Source organism: Sphaerodactylus townsendi, linkage group LG12 (genome assembly GCF_021028975.2).
Source record: "Sphaerodactylus townsendi isolate TG3544 linkage group LG12, MPM_Stown_v2.3, whole genome shotgun sequence".
NCBI classification, from domain to species: domain Eukaryota; kingdom Metazoa; phylum Chordata; class Lepidosauria; order Squamata; family Sphaerodactylidae; genus Sphaerodactylus; species Sphaerodactylus townsendi.
In genome coordinates, this window is record NC_059436.1 from 26,213,416 (window position 1) to 26,236,539 (window position 23,124).

The window sequence follows — 23,124 nt, forward strand, 5'->3', positions numbered from 1 at the left end:
GGGGGGCGCCAAAACATCCTCCTCCCTACAGAGGGAGAGGGATTAGGCAAACCCTAGAACTAGTAGGCGCTGAGGCAGGCGGACTGCTCCCAGTGCCTGTCGTAGCCCCGCCCACTCTATCCCGGTGGCCTGGAGTGTCCAGGGGGCTGGGGAGAAGTCCCACTGGAGCTCCCAGAACCAGGACTGGGGAGCTCCGCTTCCCCTCCCTCTGTTTCAGAAAGCATGCCTTATTCGCCTTAAATTAAGTGCGGCATTGCTCAGAAGCCTTCTCCCTGACAGCTAAGAGCAGGTACAGGAAAGAGCAAAGTGAGCAGTGAGCCCAGCAACAGCAGCAGAACTAGAGATGATACTAACGTTTATGAAATAAAACCAGCCAGATGGGGAGTGACTTGTGAGGGATGTGCATGCTGCAAGGGTGCCCAATTCCCACTTGCACTGGCTTGGGAAATGTTTAGAAGGGGCTAGCAGCCTACCTCCTGGGATTGAGTGTGAGGACACAATTAGGAAGTATGGTGGGGAGGAGGGAGCCATGCCTTGTTTTACTGGGGGTAGGAGGTGATTTGTGAGAGATGATGCTGATGTTTGCTTGGTAAACCTTGGGGGTGACTTGTGAGAGATTTACATGCTTAAAAGTTAATTCCCACTTGCACTGGCTTGGAGCTGTTTCTGAGGCTAGCAGCCTACCCTCACAGAGGTTAGTGTAGGGACACAATTAGGAAAGAGAGTTGGTGGGGAGAACGCCATGTATGTTTTGCTGGTGGTGGGAGGTGTTTTGTGAGCTGGTGCAAAAAATCATTGTTTGGTCGTTGTGGGGGAGGGTGGTCGTCCATACCTGGGGTGGGGGTGGGGGTGGGGGGGCACCAAACTCAGATTTTGTCCCCGGGCTCCAGTTTGCCTAGATTCGCCCCTGCTAACCATGGCTGACCCTGCTTAGCTTCCAAGATCTGATACTGAACTAATCAGGGCATCTCTTTTTGTAGTTCTTAATCTGAGCTCAAATAGATGATTGAGCTCCAACCAACATAAGAAAAGTGGCTTATTTGGTAAGTATTGTGAGCAGTTAAGAGTGATAGTTTTACAGGATTATTGAAACAAAAGACTGTGAAAGGGCTGAGAAACAAAACAATAGGATTGTGTGCATTAAGTCAAATTATTATGAATGTAAAGGAGTAGTTCTTTTAAAACAGCATAATGTATTATTACTTTTAAACCATTCCTGTTCAGGCAGCTGTAAAACAGGGTTGTACTCGTCTGTAGCTGCTGTTTATTGAGGGGTTGTTTTATTTTTTGTGCAGGCACAAGTTCCTTCCCACCTGTCCCACTGCCAGCTCTGAGTATATTTTTTGCTTGTGGTGGCTCAGATGGATCTGATGCGGGGGGGGGGGCTGCCACTCCATCGGACCATGTAGGTGGGAAACACCCAATGTAGAAAGACTTGCACTAAGTCAAACAACACTCACCTGGCTCTTTAATTTCAAAACACAACTACCTTGCCTTCTATTGTATTTTAAAAAGTTAAACATTTCAGTTGATCCAGAGATAGGAATAACTTTGGGTTCTCCAGCTCCAGCAATTCAGTGAAACAGCCGCATGCAAAGCTTCGAAGTTAGCTACAGCATCTGGAACCCAAATTCACACCACTGCAGAAGTAGAGAGGAGGACAGATGGTTGCATCAGGCAGATGACTCGGCAGGAGCAAGAGAGGGTAATTTATTATTCCTTGTGGACTGAAGAGGAGTTGCGCAAAATCAGAATTGCACAGTGCTCTAGATAGCTGGTTGCATCCCGGAGGCCAAAAGTCCGAATGATGCTCCCACTCAGAGTGAAATCATCATGATTAATGAAATGATTGTCAGTGGGCTGTTCTTCAGCTGTTCCCAGTATCCTTCAGTCAGTGGAACCTGGCAAGGATGATTTGTAGGTATGTTGCCTTCTAGGTCTCTTTGCATAGGGCATGGATTCCAGACCTTTTACCATTTTGGTCACCTTCCTCTGAACCCATTCCAGCTTGTCAATATCCTTCTCGAAATGCGGTACCCAGAATTGGACGCTGTATTCCAGGTGAGGTCTGACCGATGCAGAATAGAGAAGTACTTTCACATCCCTTCATCTAGACACTGTTGTCCTGTTGATGCAGCCCAGAATTGTATTGGCTTTCTTGACTACTGCATCACGCTGATGGCTCATGTTCAGACTCCCAGATCCCCTTCCCATGATGCTTTATTAGAAAGCCCCAGCTTTCTCAGAGTCTATGATTTCAATCATTCTCTGGTAGTTACGCATGATGGTTAATAATGGTTTGAAAACCAGGCTACATTCATAATATGGTTGAATGCTGCTGCTTGAAGCCCTTTATTCTAAATCTTAATTTTTATAAATGCTGCCTTCATTCAAGTTCTGGCTTCAAATGTTCTGAATTAAGTATGATTACTGTGTTTTTTTCTTTTAAAAAATCTTCCTGGTGTTAGGCGTGGAATAAATCAAGGTAGAAGGGGACTACCAGGCAGGATGGACAGTCAAGATAACTGGCAATCATATAGATCTTATGGTCAGTGATTTCCTGGGAAATGTGGTGAAGAAGAAGAATAAGTTTGGATTTATACCTCACTTTTCTGTCCTGTAAGGAGACTCAAGGTGGCTTACAAGCTCCTTTCCCTTCCTCTCCCCACAACACCTTGTGAGGCAGGTGGGGCTGAGAGAGTTCTGAAGAACTGTGACTAGCCCAAGGTCACCCAGCAGGAATGTAGGAGTGCAGAAACACATCTGGTTCACCAGATAAGCCTCTGCCACTCAGGTGGAGGAATGAGAATCAAACCCAGTTCTCCAGATTGGAATCCACCTGCTCCTGACGACCAAACCATGCTGTTGGTATGAGACTCCACCATGCAGACCAGTAGATGGTTGTGGCTGCTACTTACAAGCCTTGAGGCTATGGCATGGAGCCCATTCCATTCACAAGAGGCATTGCAGCGACAAACCTGCTTCACTCAAAACCAGGAGTGAACCAGCCCTTCAGAAGCATTCTGAGTGGACCCCTGCTACGGAGGGCAACTAGCAACCAGAAGCAAGATGATTCAAGTAACCCATAAGGAGCTGGAAGTGCCGCTTGGCTTGGCCCCAAGTCACAGAGACAATGACGATGAGCATAGGCTCACGCACAGCCAGGAAGCGTTCAGCCATTGTTATCATCGCTGCAGTCTGAGTGTGAACTGAACAGATCCAGCGCTTGGCTCGTCTTGCCCCAGGGCTGTTTTAACATCCCGATCTGCTCCTGCTCATAAAGTCTGAAGCAACAATATTTGCATCTCTGTCAGCATGACTTGCTGGTTTTCTTGAAAACGACGCAGCGGTATTGCAGGCAGAGACAGGGTTGGAAGGTCTCAGTGAGGGAAGCGTTCTTTACTTTCCATGCAGATGCTATTGTTACACTGGCTCGAGAGAGAGAGATTTTTTTACTTTTCGCAGCTGTTAATAAGCAATATATTAAAAATAGGGGAGAAAATTGTGGAAAACCTCTTCTAGATCTTGCAAGGGGAAGAGAGATGGCTGCTCTCCCCTGCGGTTCTATGATTAATAGATTCTGTGATTCATCACCATAATAGACCGATGATCAAAATTACCCACCTCTGGCAGAGACACCATCTAATAAACATCCACTGCATGTTTTGCTCTGAAATCTAGTGCCTGCTGTGATAATAAAGAGTGACTTGGTTGGTAAGCAGCATCCTTTTATGATTTGGATGCCGTATTACCATTCCGTGGGGCTGCTATTGTCACCTGCAGGGTGTTAACAGTAAAGCAAGGAAACACATACAGCAAAAGAAGCCAAATCCCAGGTCTTACTGCCAGGCAGCCGGGCCTCTGCCAGATTCTTGGAGGACTTAGGGGATGAGGGCAGTAAAGGAGCGGGGGAAAGTGCTTGCAGTCAGCTCGGTCTATTTTTAGCTCTGTGTCTCGCTATAAAAATTGCCTACCCAAAGTACGTGGTCATGGAATACTTTATGGAACATTCATAGGTTCTGGCTCCCCAAGCATTCATTTCATCAGACGCTGATCTCCATTTTAACAAAACGATCCCCCGGTATTGGCTTACTTCTCATCAGGCTGGGTTTGTGTTTTTTTGTGATTTGCTAATGCCATTGTGTGATATTGGCTGCAGCACCTGTTTAAGTGTGTAAGAGCATTGGCTGCATAACAGAAAGCAATTATAACATTGTTCTTAAGCAAAAATAGAGCACTTGCTTGCCCTCAGAGAAGGCACAGAACACTTCCCAGGCCTGGTTCTGCCTTTTGGACTCAATGGATAAGGATCCCAGGAATTTTGCAAGCCAGGATTTCAACCTGTCCGTACTTACCCACCACAATCAACTCTCCCTGGAACAAATTAAGACATGAATGTGAAGCTTTATGGATGCTGAAGCTGTAATTCTCATGGTATAGATAAGAACGAGATGTGGTCTAGTGGAAGCAGCGGGTCCCATGGCCAATCCATGCATCTCCAGGACAGCCAGTGTGGTGTAGAGTCAGGTGAGGTGGACTCTAACCTGGAGAACCAGGTTTGATTCCCCGCTCCACTATATGAGCAGCAGACTTTTATCTGATGAACTGGATTGGTTTCCCTGCTCCTACACACGAAGCCTGCTGGGTGACCTTGGACCAGTCACAGTTCTCTCAGAACTCTCTCAGCCCCACCTTGACTCTCCTTACAGAAGAGAAAGACAGGGTATAAATCCAAACTCCTCCTCCTCCTCCTCCTCCTCCTCCTCCTTCTTCTTCTGTTTGCACAAATGTGCCCTATACTAGCCTTGTTCACAAGTTGCAGAAAACATACATACAGTCCATGTACATGATACACTTGATTTTGTGTGTGCATTGAGTACTTTGCTTGTTACATTCAACACATGTAGAGCTGAGCATGTCATACAGCTCCCTACGTTTCTCCAGGTTCCAGTTTCATTTGGAAAGTGGATGTGCATTGGCTCTTTCTTATGCACAGAGGCACCCCTGTACATGCATTAACTATAATATGTAAACAGGGCTATTGAATCATAACAACTGGTCTATCAAGATCAGTACTGTCTACTGTGACTTGGGAACATGTCAGAATGTGTCCTCTCCTGCCATCAAAGAGCTGGGCTTGGGTGCGAGGACTCACTCCTGGCTGCAGGGAGGGGGCAGTGGTCTTCACCTACTGATATGTTAACGGACCTTTTCCTTTCCTTTCACTTTCCTTTGATGCTGATAACTGTAGCTAACTAGGAGCAACTCTGGTGCCTTCCCAGCAGGAGGGGTGACAGGTGGCTGAGAACTATCACTGCGCTGGCCTTGAGATGCTTGACTCCCACACATCCTTCTTTCCGTTGTATTATTCTCACATCCCATGGGGAACAGGGAGGGGGGATTTATGGTGGGAACTCTGAGGAAATAGAGGCAACTGTATTTTTGTGATCTGGCAGAACTGAAAGCCAGGTACTAGCCGTTATCAAGAAAGACTTATGATCCAGCATTCAGAGTCCGCTTATTGACTTCATTCTCAAGACCTGACACAACAGCTCTCCAAGGTCTCAGGTCTGTCAGATTACCTCCTACCTGATCTCTTTAACTTTGGGGTTGTCTACATGCAAACCAGGTGCTCTACAACCAAGCCATGATGTACCCTTCCAAGTTCAAGAAGCTCTTGGCAGCAGGCATTTGGGAGAGCCACTGGCAGTTCAAGTAGAAAATACTGAGTAAGATGAACCGATAGAGTCCACAGACTTCTCTGGTTCTGGACTATTGTTATGTATGTCCCATTTCTCCAGGTGATAGAAAATTCCATGGACAAGTGCTTTTTTGGGTTAGTTCCCTTTGGAGGATAGAAGATTGAAGACATGGCTTCTCTGTAGTATCTGTTTTATTTCAAATATACGGGGGAGGCAGAGGCACAGGGCTTCCCACATCAGGTCTCTAGAAGGAGATCTTTCACTCTTCTGGTGCTTCAGCCAATGGATCTCTACTTCTCTCTGTTCCTTTCAGCTTTTGAAATTGTGTTTTCTTTTCACAGTTACCCACCTGCTCCCTCCCGCTACAATCACAATCACAGTCACAATCACTCCCTCCCTCTAGCTAGATGGGAAGCTCACTTCTTCCAGCCCTGGTGGATACTTGAGTATAACAATTTCCTGATTCAAGGCCCTTTGAAATCTATAGCAGTTACATGCATTATTCTCCTTTTTGTCTTGTAGGATATCCACAGTGAGGAGATGAAGTGCTCACTACATACACTATTGTGCAAAAACACCTGCTACCTGCTTCTGTCACATTTCTCAATCTTCCTTTCCTCCTACCTGCAGTGTATTGTGGTTGAAGATGCCACATCCTGTAGTGGTACATGGCTTGCTGCCCTTACTAGGACGCTGAGCAAGCTTGCATCTGGCGTTTTATCTGCAATTTTGAAATCCCGCTTTGTTACCTCATACTTAAAAGAAAGCATCACGTCAGTTTAATGTCAGCCAAGGTGTTACATTATCTTTGATGCCTATTCTGAGTTGTGCCTGGGGCAGCTGCCCCTGTTGCTCCGCCCTGAATGGACTGGATAGAATACAGCTCACACACTTTACACCAGGGGTCCCCAAACTTTTTAAACAGGGGGCCAGTTCACTGTCCCTCAGACTGTTGGAGGGCCGGACTAAAAAAAACTATGAACAAATTCCTATGCACAAATGATTGTAAAATGTTTGATTTCACCTTTCAGCCTTTCTGTCATGGTCTATTTTTAGAACAGTGACCAAAGTATGTCAAGTACAGGGTGGGCTCCAAATATTGTTGGGGAGGCTGTGGAATACACTTCCCCTGTAAAAAAAAAAAAGCAGAACTTTTCCCAAGTGAAGCATCTCCATTCTAACCCAGGATCAGGAGTATCTTCCTGGAGTTCTTTTCCTCCCTAGCAGCCAGCTTAGACTGATTAGCCGTAGCCTGGCTGATGCCAATGGGAGTGAGGTCTCCAGAACAGAAAGCCCGGAGAGCAGATCACATGAGAGTAGCCGAGGAAGGGAAGAAGTGAAGAGCAGAAGCGGTTGCACCACATGTAAGGTTTCCAACTCTGGGTCAGAAAATTCATGGAGATTTGGGGGTGCCATCATGTAACTGCAATCAACAGTCGTTGGGGCCAGTTCCTCCTCTCCCTCGAGCCCCCACTGCACATGAATGGAATTATCGCCATTAAGTCAACATGCACCTATGGCCGGCCGGATAAATGCCTTCAGGGGGCCACATTTGGCCCCCGGGCCGTAGTTTGGGGACCCCTGCTTTACACCTCTTAGGTAAAAAGACTTGGATTTTTAAAATAACAGCTGGAAAGTGGAAACTCACAGGAGTACTGGACTGTGTGCATGTGTGTGCGCGCGCGCGCACGTGCGTGTAGGTTAGTACTGAATAAGGTTCACCCATTCTATCATTTTTTGTCAGGCTGAAATTAAGTACAGGAGAAGAACAGAGCCAATAAAACATAACAAAATAGATGGCAACATGTCCCTGTTGCATGCATGCATGGGGGAACCCATTGGAAGAAGCCAGCCTTTGCCAGTGGATTTCCTTTAGGGCACAAGTAGATAGGATTTGAGTGGACACTAGAACAGCCTTTTTCCTAAAGCCGATATCATGCAATGGCACTCAAGCAGAACTTGCATTTTTCAGTTTAAACAACAGATGATTCAGGATGAAGGAAAAGCCAAATACACTGCTTTAGGATGGCCCTAAACTAACGGGATGGTTTTAAATGAAAGGATTACGACAGCTTCATGCGAGGACAAGGCAAGAAACATTGAGTGCGCTACCAGCCATGCTTAAGCACAATAAAAAAAGAACTTCCACATTCTCAGTCTGTCAGTTCCTGAATGCCAGTGCTAGGAGGCAACATCAGAGGAGGAAGGGCCTGGCTTCTGTATTTTGTTAGTTGGCCATCCAGATCAACTGCTGGGCCATTGTGTGAAATAGGATACTGGACTAGATGGACCAGTGGCATAGCGCCAAGGGGGCAACGGGTGCCCGATGCACCAGGCAAGCAGCGTTGTGGTGGTGTAGTGGGGGTGGGTGGGGCATGGCAGGGGTGTAGGATGCACGTGAGCCCTGGGCACAGTTCCCCCTCGCTCCTGCCCTGAGATGGACCATGCAGCTGATCCAGCAGGGCTCTTCTTAAGTCAATGCTTCATCTAAAGAAGTCCAATATGAATTCTGCAGCCCAAAGTCATTGGGCAAGTTGATGCTGTTCTGAATTGAACCCCTTCAGAGAAATTAGCTCTCCTTGATGTCAGTGCATCACAGTGCATCACATGTGCAGGGAACCGTTATTGTCTGAACTGACCTCTGAAATTGTGACAATTCAGCAGACAAGAACAGAGCATCCAATTCCGCCTCTTCTCAATTTTCCCAACAATTATTTTTCCTAAATGTCTTCTCTTCGTACTCTTCTGTTTGTTCATCTTGTATAACTAATACTAACAACTCAGTTGAGGCGTTTACCTCCCGACATTTACACGGAACATTCTTCTAACCATGCAGAACAATCTTTTCATGTATCTGGCACATTGTGTTTTATAGCCATCCTTGCAGGGATCGAGTAGTATATGCTATGTGCATACAACAGCAGATGCAATTTGAAACTCAGTTTTTGTGGTTGCTGTCCTTCCATTCCCAGACTCCCTCTTGGCCTGATATTCTAAATACTGTAGTTTTCCTTCCCATTACACTACTGTCTTGTCAATTTACTTTTCTGTCAATCTGCAGAATGCTTCTTCAGTCCTGGGTAAATGCACACATTTCTGCCATTTTCTTAGGTCTTATTTGCAACACCTGGCCACTGGGTTTCTCCAGAGTATCTGCAGCTAAACTTAGGTGTTCTATCTCTGCTGCCTTCAGTCTTCAACTGGTATTAAGACTGACAGTTTTAAAGCATTTTTATTTTTATCTACAGCCCCATCATCAACCAGGTGGGAGACTGCAACCAAGGAAGCAGGAGGAGATTGAGACTGGAGAGGGCAGCCATGAAGGGGCTAGAAAAGATTCTTAAGTGCAGGGATGTGTTACTGGCAAATAAAATCAAGATAATTCATAACATCGTGTTCCCCAGTGCTTTGTAAGTGTGCGAAAGTGGGACAGTGAAGATAGCTGACAGGAAGAAAGTTGATTCATTTGAAATGTGACATTGGAGGAAGGTTTTACAGATACCACAGACCACCAAAGAGAAAAATAAGTAGGTTTTAGGTCAAATTCAGAGTGAAGTGTCCCTAGACGCTAAAATGACTAAACTGAGGCTGTCCTACTTTGCTTGTATTATGAGAAGACAAGAATCGCAGGAAAGGAAAATAACACTAGGAAAAATTGAAGGCAGCAGGAAAAGAGGAAGGCCCAACATGAGATGGATTGAGTCAGTAAGAGAAGCTACGACTGTCGGTTTGCAAGATCTGAGCAAGGCTGTAAAAGACAGGACATCTTAGAAGTCATTAATTGATATGGTTGTCATGCCAGAAGCCACTTGATGACAGTTAACACATGCACAAAGTCTTATCACTTACATATAACCCTTCTCGGGTACATTAATTAATATCTAGGTTTGGACATGAGTGAAAACTACTGAACAAACCACTGAAATCAGGACAGGCTCTTCCCCCCCCCCCCCCCGGTTAATTCCAGCTGGAGGGTGGAATCAGCCTCTATACAGAAATAGCTTTTACTAGATTTCAAAGTTTACAAAAGTGCTTCATGAACTTATTTTTGTTTGGATGAACACTAAGCCTCCAGCTTTTGTAAAGTCAAGTTTTTATGTGTTCACTGGCTTAGGTTTTAAAAGGCTTGCCAGTTCATATAAACGCATCATACTTTGTTAAGATGCTTCAAAGTGAACGCTATTAACATAGTTTCATCTTTCACAGGATTATTAAGAAACTTGGAGCGTAACATTTAGTGATGCGATTCAACAAACTGATGTGGATAGTTATGCATTGCTGGTGGGTATTTTAGTACTGTTCAAATTTCTGTTCTAGATAAAATGGCATTGGATTTTTGCGATAAAGAACTGCTCCATTAAAGCATACTTACATTTCACAGTATCTAAGAGCATTGTTGTTGTTGTTGTTTATCAGGGGCTCTTTTCAGACTCAGATAACATCAGCATGGGTCCAGTAGGTAATGATAACCATAAACTATACCAGTGGCAACATGTTGCCAACATTCCAGCTTGGGGGGATGGAGAACCAATCTGGTGTGCCAAGAAAAATAGTCTTGGCAGGCTGATATGGAACACCCATCTCAGCCAATGGCCTAGGGAACTTCCATAGTAAGTATCAAACCAGCGCACACCAGAAGTTTTTACAAAACTGGCAGGTAACTTGTAAATGACAGTCACTGGTGGTGAGCCGTTCAGGCTTCCTGAGCACATTGTGGTTCTGAAGCACGACACACCACGATTTTGAAAGCAGAAAGAGAAATGTGTGGGTTGCTACTTTGCATTCCTGTCTGCAAAGTTATCACTTTCTTCGCACGTTTCCTCTTAAATTTCCTGAAGTATAACATGAAAACACAGCCGAAAAAGGACTTTTGTTTACAGATGGCATTTGGGAATACTGAATTCCCATTGCTACCATAGCACATGGTAGGATGAGACCAAATACAGTATGAGAACAGCAAGGCTACTAAAGTGCAAGAAACTCTGGACAAAACTCTACAACACAATGACTTTTTAAGGAAAATGTAGACGTTTATGTATTGTCTGTGTATAGTGCCATCAAATCACAGCCGACCTATGGCGACCCCAGCAAAAGGCTTTCAAAAGAAGTGAGAAGCACAGGTGGTCTGTTGCCTTCCTCTGCAGAGCCTTCCTTGGTGGTCTTGCATCCAAATATCGACCCTGCTTAGTTTCTGAGGTCTGATCAGATCGGGCTACATTATGCTGTACAGACTGACAGATGCTATTTAAAATACTGTACAAGCATCGTTAAGTGTTGAAGACAATGGCTCAGATCCCACTAAGGAAACTTCTGCTAGCAAAAGAGGAAAATCCATTTTTGTGAATCTCTCTCCCCCCCCCCCCTGCCCCATTGACTCAGTATTTTGAGAGTCCACTGGTTCTTGGGAGAAGCATTAAGAGGAATAAAAGGCTGAAGGAGGATGGAGGAAATTGGAAAGGAGAGCTCTGTTTGCCATCCTTACAATTCAACCTGCTATCTATAAATGTGTAATTTATTTGTTCCTTTGATGAGCAATTGCCTAGTGCAGTAACATCTTCTAGTAAGGAATCTAGGACCCCTTCCGCACATGCAGAATAATGCACATTCAAGCCACTTTCACAACTGTTTGAAAGTGGATTTTGCTATTCCTTACAGTAAAATCCAGCTTCAAAGTGGATTGAAAGTGCGTTATTCTGCATGTGCACTATTCTGCATGTGCACTAATTCTGCACTATCAGTGAAGGCTGCATTTGAGAGTCACACCCTTTTTGCCCCTTAGCTGCAAGACACATATTCAATTTAGCAAACTTTCTTTGCAGTTATCCTGGTGTGTGGAGTTCTGTCGGTTTTAAGCGCAAGTTCTGGGAAAGATTTTGAGCGGGAAGCCAAACTCTCTGGTTTAAACACCTCTCCAGTTACTATCCCACTCCTTTGAGCCCATTCACGCACCCCTGTGCTTTTCATCCCGTTTGTGAATAATAAAGAAACGTAACAAAAGCTTGGAAAGCAACCCTTGTCCTCTTCGTCTGTAGTGGAGATCAATTTCACTGAATAATATAACAGTGAATAGGGAGCCTCACGGGGATCAGGTTTTAGGGAGGTATCATATGACACTGGGAACTGATCCACCAGCCTACCTGCAAATTCCTTTTTCAGCGATTTGTGCCAATTATCTGCCAAACTAAGACCATGCATATAAACATTGCTTCCCCTACGTTCATTCACATAAGTCACTGTTTGGGATAGGGCTCCATCTGGCAAGTGAAATTCAGGAAATGCAGCTTTCCCTCACTAATTGCTTTACTCAGCTTGGCACCATTGACTTACACCTCCCTCCTCTAGAGTTATTAAATGTACAAAAGCCCTGTTCTCCTTTGCATATCTAGGCTCTCTGTAGTCATGGGGAGAAGAATAAATGGTCAGGAGCAATACAGTCATGACAAATCCCCTTGTCTTCTTCCTCCCAACCTCCTTGGTAGATAATGGTGGCACACCACAAATCTTTCTGGTACATTGTGGCTCAAAAACGATAACAAAAAGAGGCATTCAGCTCCTTGGAAACAGATTCCACTTATCTACTGACTAGAATCAGAGATGACTTTGAGATTTGGAGGTGAAAATTAGCATAGATATAGAAGTACTACAGCAATACACTGTCCCTGATTTCCAGTTTAATTTGGGAAATTTCAGCAGGAAAAAAATGATACAATACAATGAAGAGGGACAGCTATGACTGGTTGTGCCTTTGTTTACTTATTATTTTATATATGAAAACATTTATACTGTGTCTTTCCTCATGGTTCAAGGTGTTATGCTGTATACTGAGTAGCACAATATTGATCCCATGCCTGTGATATATACACAGAGAACTCTGTCAGATATCTGAGGAAAGGAGTTTTGACTCTTGAAAGCTTATACCTCTAAAATCTTATGGGTCTCTAAAATGCTACTGGACTCAAATCTATCTGTTCTGTTGCAAACCAGCTACCCTCAAACTGATTTAGATTATTTTCTTTCTCTGAAAGAACATGCTTTCCGAAATACCGATGTTTTAAAGTAATGGGACTGACAAATTCCTCTTTTCTGTCCTGGTACAAAGGTCTTTGACATCATCTGATAATCTGACATTGAAGTGAGCAAAGCTGAATGACCTTTTCTTCTGGATTGTAAAGGGTAACAAGCCCCTTAGTCACCGGAGCCAGGCATCTCTGACTCATCAAGAATTTCAAGTGTAGACTTCATGTTTTGTATCACTCTCTTCGTGCTCCATGCACACTGCTTTTGTCTACAAATCCAATTGTTTTCACAAAAGGTTATCACCTTGACATGCTATATTCCTATATGCTTTTATATCCTGAAAAAGTCTTCCTTAAATATATGTTCTATGACCTTACCTCACCTCAAAGTTAATAGTTTTGTTGGAATTTAAATTCACTTCCTTAAACATAGATACCTTTGTTCTTTGGTCCTCAAGATAATCCCAAGAATGCATCGATTTATTAAAGAACTCTGGAGCCTGCTGTTTTAAATGTCAGCTCTTTTAATTTTTTATATGGATGGAGATTGTTTTCTTGGCCCACAGCACAATGGAACGCACCGATCACTTCAGTTTCCCAAACTTTTAATGCAAATTATAAGGAGTCATAAAACAAACAATGCAGAATAGCAATTGCCTTTTCTCTTTCTATAATGGAGTTCTAACGATGCAGAACAAGTTGCCCGTCCCTGTTATAAACAGCTACAGAACGGCTTTAATTTTCAAAATCACTTTTTTTTAGGCATTGACAGTTATATCCAACAGATTTGGCATGATTCACTCTGTGATTTACCTTGGTGCATTGGTTGCTCTTGCCGTCTGAACTCTTCACATTTTGTGCACACACAAACAGAAACTGTGCATGGGAAAATGACCTGAGACGATGAGAAATATTTTTTAAAGGGCATGGGTAAAGAGCGTGTGGCTTTGTGGCCTCTACTTCCTGAAAAACTACACAGAGTTAAGTCATTAAGGAAAGGCCATATGAACCTAGATTCTTCAAGCTGCAATTTATGTCTAATTTGTAGTTCTTAGTGAATCTGAATCACTTTGGGTCCCTGCAGTTTTAATCACAGAATTACAGGATTGAAATTGCAACATAACTGCAACAAGGGGATGTTTGGGGGTTTGCTTTTTCAATCCTGGTCAATAAGTTCCGGGTCAGGAAAGGCCAAGTTGCAGAGGTCATGAGTGTCAAGCCTTTGACTTCATTGTCTCTTGAGCAGCTGCCTTCTAGGGACTTGCATTAGCAATGGGGAACCCAGGCTGAGTGAAATGTGTAGCCAGAAGGCATAATAATGACATTAATCAAGAAGCCTGGAGTCAAGGAAATGGATTCTATAATAGTGTAAATTGAACATCCTTTACATACATTATGTATAAATAAATCATCACAAAGGAAATTATACCTTTCTCTGCTTTCATAGTGCTTCCTAGATAACAAAGGCTTTCTAGAATTGGAGCTGGCATTTCTGTTTGTTACAATAGTGAAAAATAGATTAAAGCTCACATTACAAGTCTCCCTTGTGTACTTTCTTCCACAGAAATATGGTTGGCCTATTTGTAAAGTCTGCAGAAGCGCAGGAGTGGGATTGGACTTTGTTGGGGTGAGCAGAAAACTAGACAAGTGTCCTTCATATAGCCCTTCAGCACAAAAACATTTTGAGTCTAAGCAGTTTTACCCATGGATTTGTTTTGGAATAGGACATTGGAATTTATATTGTTTAGGATTGCTAAAATATAAATCCTTTTTTCCCTCCTTCTATTTTGCTTTCCCAGATTTTTCCTTTTTATTTCTGTTAAAAGAAGCATTCTGCACAATATGGAAACTACCTCATGTTCAAAAGCAGTTGATTCAATACACTGTAGTAGTTAAAATTATTTTTATTCCTTCCTGGTATTTCCAGAACAGTTATATCTTCTTGCTAAGCACACAGGCTTAGCTGAGCACCAGCAAGACTCTGTTAGTCTCTGTGGTGGCATTTTGGGTGCTGCAATAAATGCAATATATGGAAACAGCTTTTCCCTTTATGGAAAAATGTATGAGGAGAGAAAATAACTTCCCATTAAAATTAAAGTTTTATGATTGCAAGAGAATTGAATTACTTTATTGCTAAGCATGAGGGATTTTTGACACATTACTGCTTAATGACAATTGTGACACCAACTATTGAATTACCAGAGATCAATAGCTCTACAATTTGTGAAAGACACAAGAAGGAACTTATTGATCTAAGGCAGATTTCACACAGTGACGCAATGCCATTGACCTAAGTAGAGTTCAAGTTGATTTAGAGGCGTTGTGAGAACAGACTGAGACTTCCTCTCAGCCAATTTAGCATGGGAACAGCGCTAGCAATCTTTGATAAAAACAAAGAGGAAATGGTTGAAAGGGATGCTTGACAAGATTTTCAAATGCTCAGCATCCCTGTGTTTGGAAAATACTACGCGGACCTACTTTAAATGCTCAGAACATGGTCTACCTTTTTCATAGGAAGTGGATATCTTTTACAGGCCTGAAAAAACTCTCTGTTCCCTGTATGATCAGGAATAAAACATCCTATAACAAATCGAATACCTTTTAAATTTCCCCCTATGTCCCCAATTGGCCTCTGCAACCTGCAGAGGCAAATCTGCTGGTGGTCCTTGGCTCCTCAATGATGCAACTGGCCTCCACCCGGGCCAGGGCCTTTACCACTTTGGCCCCTGCCTGGTGGAACACTCTTCCTTCAGCCATCAGGGCCCTGAGGTACCTTGGACAGTTCCGCAGAATCTACAAAACGGAGTTGTTCCACCTGGCTTTTGGGGAGGCTGGTTGCTGATGTGCTGCTGCCCCCCATCACTCCCGTATATCATCACACTTGGTTGCCATCATTGTGGCAGTTCCTTCCCCTGCGGGATGGGAGGTCCTTCTCTGAGTCGCCATCTGCTCTTGGGTTATTTGGTTTTTACTGTGTTAAATTATTCTGGTTTTAATTACTACATTGTAATTGTATGTTTTAATAATATTTTATCTGTTGTTGTACACTGCTCAGAGCCCTTCAGTGGTGGGCGGTATAGTAAGTCCCATTAATAAATAATAAATAAATAAAATTGTGTAGGACATGTTTTACAAAATCAGTTATTAAGAGTTAACAATCCTTTATTTTAACTTCTGGTTTACTTACATGCGTAAGGGGCGAATTGGAGGCTAGAGTGTGTTATCAGTGTATTATTTAAGATTTTCAGGTGATCCTTTTATAAGGCAAGAGAACATATACAACAGCAGCATTGTTGAGGATGAATTCCAAATTGCATAAAGAAAATCAGGGATCTACAGCATGGTGTAGTGGTTAAGAGATTTACCCACACTAATTTGGTGAACTGGATGTCTTTCCCCATTCCTACACATGAAGCCTGCTGGATGACCTTGGGCTAGTCACCATTCTCTCAAAACTCTCTCAATCCCACCTACCTCACAGGTGTCTATGGAGGAGTGAGAAAAGGAAAGAGCTTATAAGCTTTGAGACTCCTTACGATTGAGAAAAGTGGGGTGCAAATCCAAACTCTTCTTCTTGTCTGTCGCAACAAGTAACCAAGGAATGAACTGAACAATCCAGTCATTTATACAGTTTAGAATAACAACTTTTAGAAAACAACTTTGGAATCCTGTAGTTTAGATTTGAAATCATGTGTGAAGGGTTTGAGATCGTAGCGGCCCATGTACCCAGCTCACCTGGCTTATGAATGACATCCGCCTTCAGCCTTTCCTAACCTTGTATACTTCTTACGGACATGCTGTGATTACCTAATGACTGGCTGTCCTGTCTCCCCATTCACTCAAACAATGATTCTCATTTCTTGTACTCATTGAGATGGCAGGTCTGTGTTTGGGCTATGCTTCAAATTGCAGGTGGTGATTCACAGTAGATTCTCCATACAAAATACATACCTGTGCTTAGAAAAAAGTTCTCACCATACTGTGCTATCATTAACAAGGGCTAAAATCTCACACAACTCCAGGCATATTAACCTCCTCCCTCATCTTATTGCATACTAAACAACATAATGAATTATCAAAAGTTCATGCTAGTTTCGGGATATAATTTTTTTTGCTTTTGATGTCTACCACACCTTCACTTCTTCCTCTTTTAGGCGATGTCAATGGCCCTGAGCCAGCAATGTAGACATAATTTATCTCTCTCTAGAATACTTAAAGCAGGTGCCCCAGCATTTTGACACCCCAGGCAGTTTTCTAGTTTGTCCGCAAAACTGGTACATTATGCAATGGGAAATCTACACAGGATGTAGGTGTACATTCACCTGAATTTTAACTGGCACACATGACTGTACTCCACAAACTGTAATATGTGAAGAGGATCTCAGGGGCCATCACCTTTTGCTTCCATACCTGGCCGGGGGAGAGGGGGGAGAAGCAGAGTGAACTTGCAAATTGTACTTATTCCTCAGGATAAGCTTTAAAAGAAGAGGCAGCAGGCTTGGAAGTAGACTTTAGTGGGCTATAGTGTCCTCTGCCAAAGAGCAGACCAGCTTCCTTGTATCAGAGCAGCTTCCTTGCCTCAGAGCAGACCAGCTAACTTCCGTTTCCCATGCATCTCTGAACCAAATTCTGCAAAACAGTGCATATTTGAAAAGTTTCCAAGGCTTGCCAAACTGTTAAGATACCTGGGGAGGAAGTAAAAGAGAATTGTAAGCTGTTCCGGGCAAGGAGATGAGATATGACTGCAGGGTGCAGGATGACAGGTATCTCCACACCCTCACTTGTAGTCGACCCACGCGGTCAGCGTAAGAACGAGACGAGACGCGGAGATAACATCTGGTGGAGATCGCCAGCAGCGGGAGACCGGAGGTCCGTGTTCCTAGCGAATCTCCCGTCTGCCGGTTCCTGGCACCTTTTATTGTTACTCTATCGGGGGCGTGAAGGAGGGAGGACTGGGGGGAGTTCCGGGAGAGCGGGAGGTCGGGAGATCATCAGGTGATGCATGATCTCATCTGGCTACGTGCAGCGAAGAGCGTGACGCGTCTGGAGCCTAATTCCTCACCTGGGGGCAAGATCATTGTCCCTGGCGCCCGGTGATTGAGCCAGACAGTTCACTCTAACACCTGTGACTCATATGGGGATGAGGAGTGGGGGTGCGATGTAACCGTAGCAAGGCCGCAGGTCCGCATGCGTGCTAACGCTTTGCATTTACGGTACTGCTCGGTCAGTAGTGCACTACTACATCTCCTCCTTTTAAGCATTTTAGAAAACGGGGGGCCGAAATGCTAAGGGGCGATTTAAAGGGACGCTTGTCTCCTCCGGTCACAGATGGTCAAGCTTTCGACTAAGCTGCTTGTGCAACATTAGAACTTTGGTTGCGGGGTAAGGGAAATGCGAGGGCTTTCCTACACACGCTATAGGCAATATTAGACACGCATTGAACTTAAAACAAGATCCGACATAACAAGGCATACAATTAAACCAATGCAGAGCTGTACAATAGCACTCAACCATCCTCCCCGGCAGCCAGCTCCAGAGGGCTGACCACCAATGGGGCAAAACATCATACTTCAGATCAGATACAAAATCGTGCAGCTCACGCACTTTCATGTGGATCAACTGGGAAATATCAGAAAAGATGGGCAAGTCAACATTACAAGTTATGTACTATCTCACAACCTTGGTGATGCAACAACAACAAATAATCATTGAAGGCACGACAGTCTTAGGGTCGCTGGACGAAATTCCTGCTGCTCGGAGGCCAGGGCATCCTTAGAGCGGTGGAGGTAGAGTTGATGGACTTCAAGAAGGGCAATAGCCAGCCGGCCAATAGTCTTAGCATTGTGGTGGAGCGTAGTCCGGGGACCCCTAATTATTAGAAGCGCTTCGCGTAGGGAGTATCTAACCCGGCTTCGGAGAGGGCGACCGCCGTCGCTCCGACAGTAGTGGGTCGGCTGGCAGGGCGGAGCGGCGGCGGCAAGGTCCGGGTTCCCGGGGTATTTCCAGTGTATTAATGGTGAGGTATGACCGAGGCAGCAAAGGGTTCCGGCAGGGAGTCGAAGGATGTAGTTAAACGTCCTCTCCCCGCAGGTCCAGAACCAGCCCCTGGGGAGCAGGATGTTACCGAACACGGGGGGAATGTCCTCCATGTGTGTGCAGTTCTAACTGGCCGAGTTTAATTTAATGGGCCCGGGTCGGTTCCCCGCTCTGCTGAGCCGGTGATGCGGGCGCAGGTGTTGGACTCAGGTTAGCGACGGTAATCGGCCTTGGCGACAAGGGAAAGAGCGCCAGCCTGTGGGAGGAAGTCAATTTTATCGGGTCCCCACGTCGGCGCTCATAGAGTACTCCGATGGATGAGGCATTCATGCGAAGGGGTTTCAGCCCAGACTCCGCCAGGAAGTCTCCGGGCTTTTACAGACGGGGAGCAGGCAGGAGCTTAGCAGGCTCCTAATTCCCAGGTACCGGGTCTAGGCAGAAAGATGATGAGACGCTGGCAGCGGCAGCAAACTGCTCCTCCTCCCAGATGTTGGTCTGGTGAAAGCTCGTCAGGGGGTGGCCGCATCGCCATCGGCAGGAGGCAGCAGAGCAGGCAAAGGGATGGTGGTTGGCTAAGTTGGTGGTGATGATCGCAAAGAGAGCTGCACAGAGGTTCTCGGGTGTCTCGGGGTGAAGTCTTGCTGGCGCAGCAGCGCTAGGGCCTGGTTGGTGGTCGCCTTGACGTCTTCCCAGGTCATCCGGCCTTTCTTTGGCAAGCATTGGCGACGGCATGCTCCTGTCGGTGATCGCTGGGCTGGATCCTCTAGAGAGATATGCTCCATCTCTGGGATGGGGTTGGTTTCCTCCTGGCTTATTCCATGGGTGGGCCTGTCGTGGCGAATCGGAGTCCACGGGAACCTGTAGGAAGAGGGATTCGAAACATACCCCCCTTTCCCAGGTTACGGGGGGGGGCCGGGTCCCGCCAGGCTCAGTTCTAGAGCGGATGGCGGGAGATTGGGGATCGAAGTTAGTGCTTCTATTTAGTATGGGAAGGAAGAAGGCTCTTGTTTTGCAGCCTGTGAAGGTTGCTTTTTAATGCAATTTTCCTGGGGGCCGCCTACACTCCTCTTTCTTTAGTTGTTTGACAGGGAGGGCAGGAGGTAGGCGGCCCTGGTGGGAATTGGCTTCAGAGCGTCATCAGGGTGCGGCCAAGGCGGTGGGTCCGGTTCTCGAGGGGGGAGGGAACAGGCGCAGTCCTGGGGGGCTTCAGGCATGCATGCTTTAATCAGCAACAATAAAAGGGGCTTTGGAAGCACCTTTCGGGGGGATGGGTGCATCCGGGGAATGAAGCAATCAGGCGCATTAGAGGCAAAATTCCTTGGCACAAAGGAGAAAGGATGTGGGGTTTTCTTCGCAAGGGAGTTGCACTTACCGCGACCTTGGCGGCCAATACAGGAAGCTGGATATGCCAAATTTTGTGATCGAATTATCTTGGGGGATTGTCGTCACCGGTGACCGCCTCCTTAAGGGGCGAAGCCGCTGAGCGCCTGGCCTTTAACGCGGCAATTGATAAAGCTGTTGTATGCGCAGGGCAGTCATAACCCAAACGGGTTTGGGTATTAGCGGCATAATGGCTGCAGCCCCTTTTTAAACTGGGGCCCGTCCTTGACAAAGCTGCGGTATCAGGATCGGCCCAGATTTTAATCCAGGAGGGGCCAGTCAGCCAATTGGGTCTTCCGGCATTACTGGTCGAAAAAACAGAAGGAAAAGGGGGAGGGGAGGGGGAAACAGATTTCCTGTGGAAATTAGGAGGCAACTTCGGAAGGCACGATTGGAATCAATGATCCTGCGGACGTTTTTACCCATCCCAGACCAGAGTCGCTTTTAACCTGACTCATGAGGTCTCTTCCCCAGAGATTGACATGGATGTCTAGAATCCATAAGGACTGTGAGCCGCCGCTCGAAGTCCAAGACTGTTGACCGTGAGCCGGCGGATGCCTCGCCTTCAAGTTCTGTCTCCCCACCACCCCCCAGATGTGCGGGTAAAGCCTCGGTCGGCCACTATTCGGGCTACACTCGGGCGTTCTGATGATCGCAATATCAGCGCCGGTGTCCACCAGGCTCCTTGAACTTACATCCTTCTATGGCGAAGCTCCAGATATGGACGGGAGCTCCTCGAGAATGCGTCTCCACCGGCTATGACGGTGTATGCGTAGGCCGCTTTACGTTGGCTGCTGGGGGGGTCAGAAGCCTTCTTTATTGGGTCGGCAGCGGCAGCCGCATAAAGTGCAAGAGAATCAGCTGAGCCGCCAGCTGGCTCCGGCGGGCAGCTCCTGTGGGATGTTTGCCCAGACCCGAGGTGTGGATGGGTCCTTGGTGCGCGGAGTCGATCACCTCCGGGGACGATGAAGAGTCCCTTTCTGCTTCAGCGGCAGAGGCCTTTGGCAGCACTAGCCCAATTGTCCCCGTAGGGGATGGGCTCGGGCCATACCGGGTTAGCTTACAAGAACCTCGCGGGGAACTTAAAGGAGACGGGCTGAGCGCATGTGAGCGAGATGCCAATTTGTGAGGGGGGTGGTTTTGGCAGGGGCCTTGGCATTTGAGTTTTTCACGGTTCTAGTATTCTCCTCCTTGGTCCTTGCTGGGGAGACGCCTCGGCGGGAGTTTCCCGATCGGCAGCGCTCGCCTCTCCAGTGGAAGCCTCTTCTGGCAACGCGGGCACCGGGTTTTTGGTGGCCTTCTCCTCCTGGGGGAGGACCCTCCTCCATCGGGGTTGTAGGGCCCCCCGCCGGGCCGCCTACACTCCCCTTCGGAAGTGTCCGGTTCACCGCAGTTAAAGCAGTCATCCTGAGACCGCTCTGCCTCCTGCCGGTGGAGAGTGCTGCGGCTAGGAGGCTTCTTGGTGGGCAGAGGATCCAATGTCCTGGCAAGCTTTAAGCATGTCGGCCAGTTCAGGATTTTTGCTCCAGTCCCGTGATTGCCCTGGCGCACTCCATTACGGAAGCGTTCTGCCTTGCGAGGGCGCATGAGGAGCTTCTCATTGGGCCTCCTCGCTATCTAAGCATCTGCCCTCTTGAGCGCTTCCTGGAGCCTGTTCACAAATTCAGCATAGGGCTCTTGGGGTTTCTGTCGGATGTGAGGAGAAACTCGGAGTTGGTTGGCCGGCATTGGGGACTTTGATAAATGCCTTATATTAATTCTCAGAGGCAATCGTAAGGGTGGCCCTTCGTGCAGGACAATCTGATCGATCGCATTACAAAAGCATCGAAGCCGTGAAAGTTGAGCGGCGGTAATAGGCGCCGCCAGAGGTATGCTCTGTTGAAGCATTGCTGGATGAACTCACTTTCCCAGACTCACCGCGCAGGGCTCAGGAGCATGCGAAAGGTGGTTTTCCAGTCATCTGGAACCATTAGGTGGTTCCTCGCCGATGGTTTCCAGCATGCCTCTCACGAAGGGGCTAGTGACTCCTACGGCCCCGCATTGCTTTGGCGGAGCTCGGCGGCGATATTATAGCTCAGGGGGCGGTAATTTACAACCTCGTTTCTAACTTCCATGCCATCCTCTTCGGTATCTGTGAAGTGGATGGGGCACAATGCAAGAATAGTCATATCGTTCTTCCGGCCAGGGTTTCCTTCTTCTGCAGATCGTGGCTATTAATACGCTCTGCGATGAGTTTTGAAACCCGCGCCATTACCGGGCGCTGACGGAGGTGCAGTGGCTTCGAAAAATGAAGGCGGAGTAGCAGAGGGGGCGGCTGAGAGCTGGAGAGCCGAAATCTGGGTGAAGGAGCCGAGGGGGGCAGAAGGAGGACAGAAGGCCCAACTTAGTGGATAATAGAGAAAATTCCGGGGTTGAAATTGAAGGTGAAAGATCGAAAGGAGGGCGGCCTACATTACAAGGGAGTCAGAGAATTGCAGGCTGATTGATACATAAAACATTGTCTCCATCGCCAGTAGCAGCTTCTACATCGGCGCGCCACAGGCTCTGTGCCAAGAGTGCGCCTGGCGTTTTCCCAGTCCTTAAGATTCAATGTCCCCCCTTCAAGTACCTCATGGACATTTGAGCTCGAATCTCCTCAACCAATTTTGGCGCAGCTCCCTTCTCTTTACGGCGATCCTGCCGCATTTCGCTAACGCCTTCAGCTCGTCAACGCGTTTGTCATAAGCCCTGCTTTTGCAAGCTCCCATACTCACCGGTGTTCCACATCGGACGAGAGAGTGTCCTAGCACGCGTGTCTCTGGATGCGCCGATCCTGGACAGGTGATACTGAAACGGGGGAACCTTGATGCCGACGATCCAGCTGACTTCGGTATCGCTGCCCTTCCCCAGGCGACGGTGAGCAGGGTGGAGGTTCGAGGATTCCCGGGTTTCGGCACCAGCTTGTAGTCGACCCACGCGGTCAGCGTAAGAACGATCTAGACGAGACGCGG

At 46.4% G+C, this 23,124-nt stretch overlaps 1 protein-coding gene across 1 annotated transcript in view; it reads right to left on the bottom strand.

Moving 5' to 3' along the window:
* Positions 1 to 3,172: 3,172 nt before the first annotated feature.
* The window catches only part of LOC125441503 (prominin-2-like), a 27,967-nt gene continuing 8,015 nt past the window's right edge, over positions 3,173 to 23,124 (bottom strand). Inside the window, exons 5-6 of the mRNA XM_048512113.1 lie at positions 17,129 to 17,193; positions 3,173 to 3,284 (exon numbers count right to left, since the gene is read on the bottom strand). Coding sequence (XP_048368070.1) covers positions 3,173 to 3,284; positions 17,129 to 17,193 — 177 coding nt within the window. The remainder of the gene's footprint in view (positions 3,285 to 17,128; positions 17,194 to 23,124) is intronic.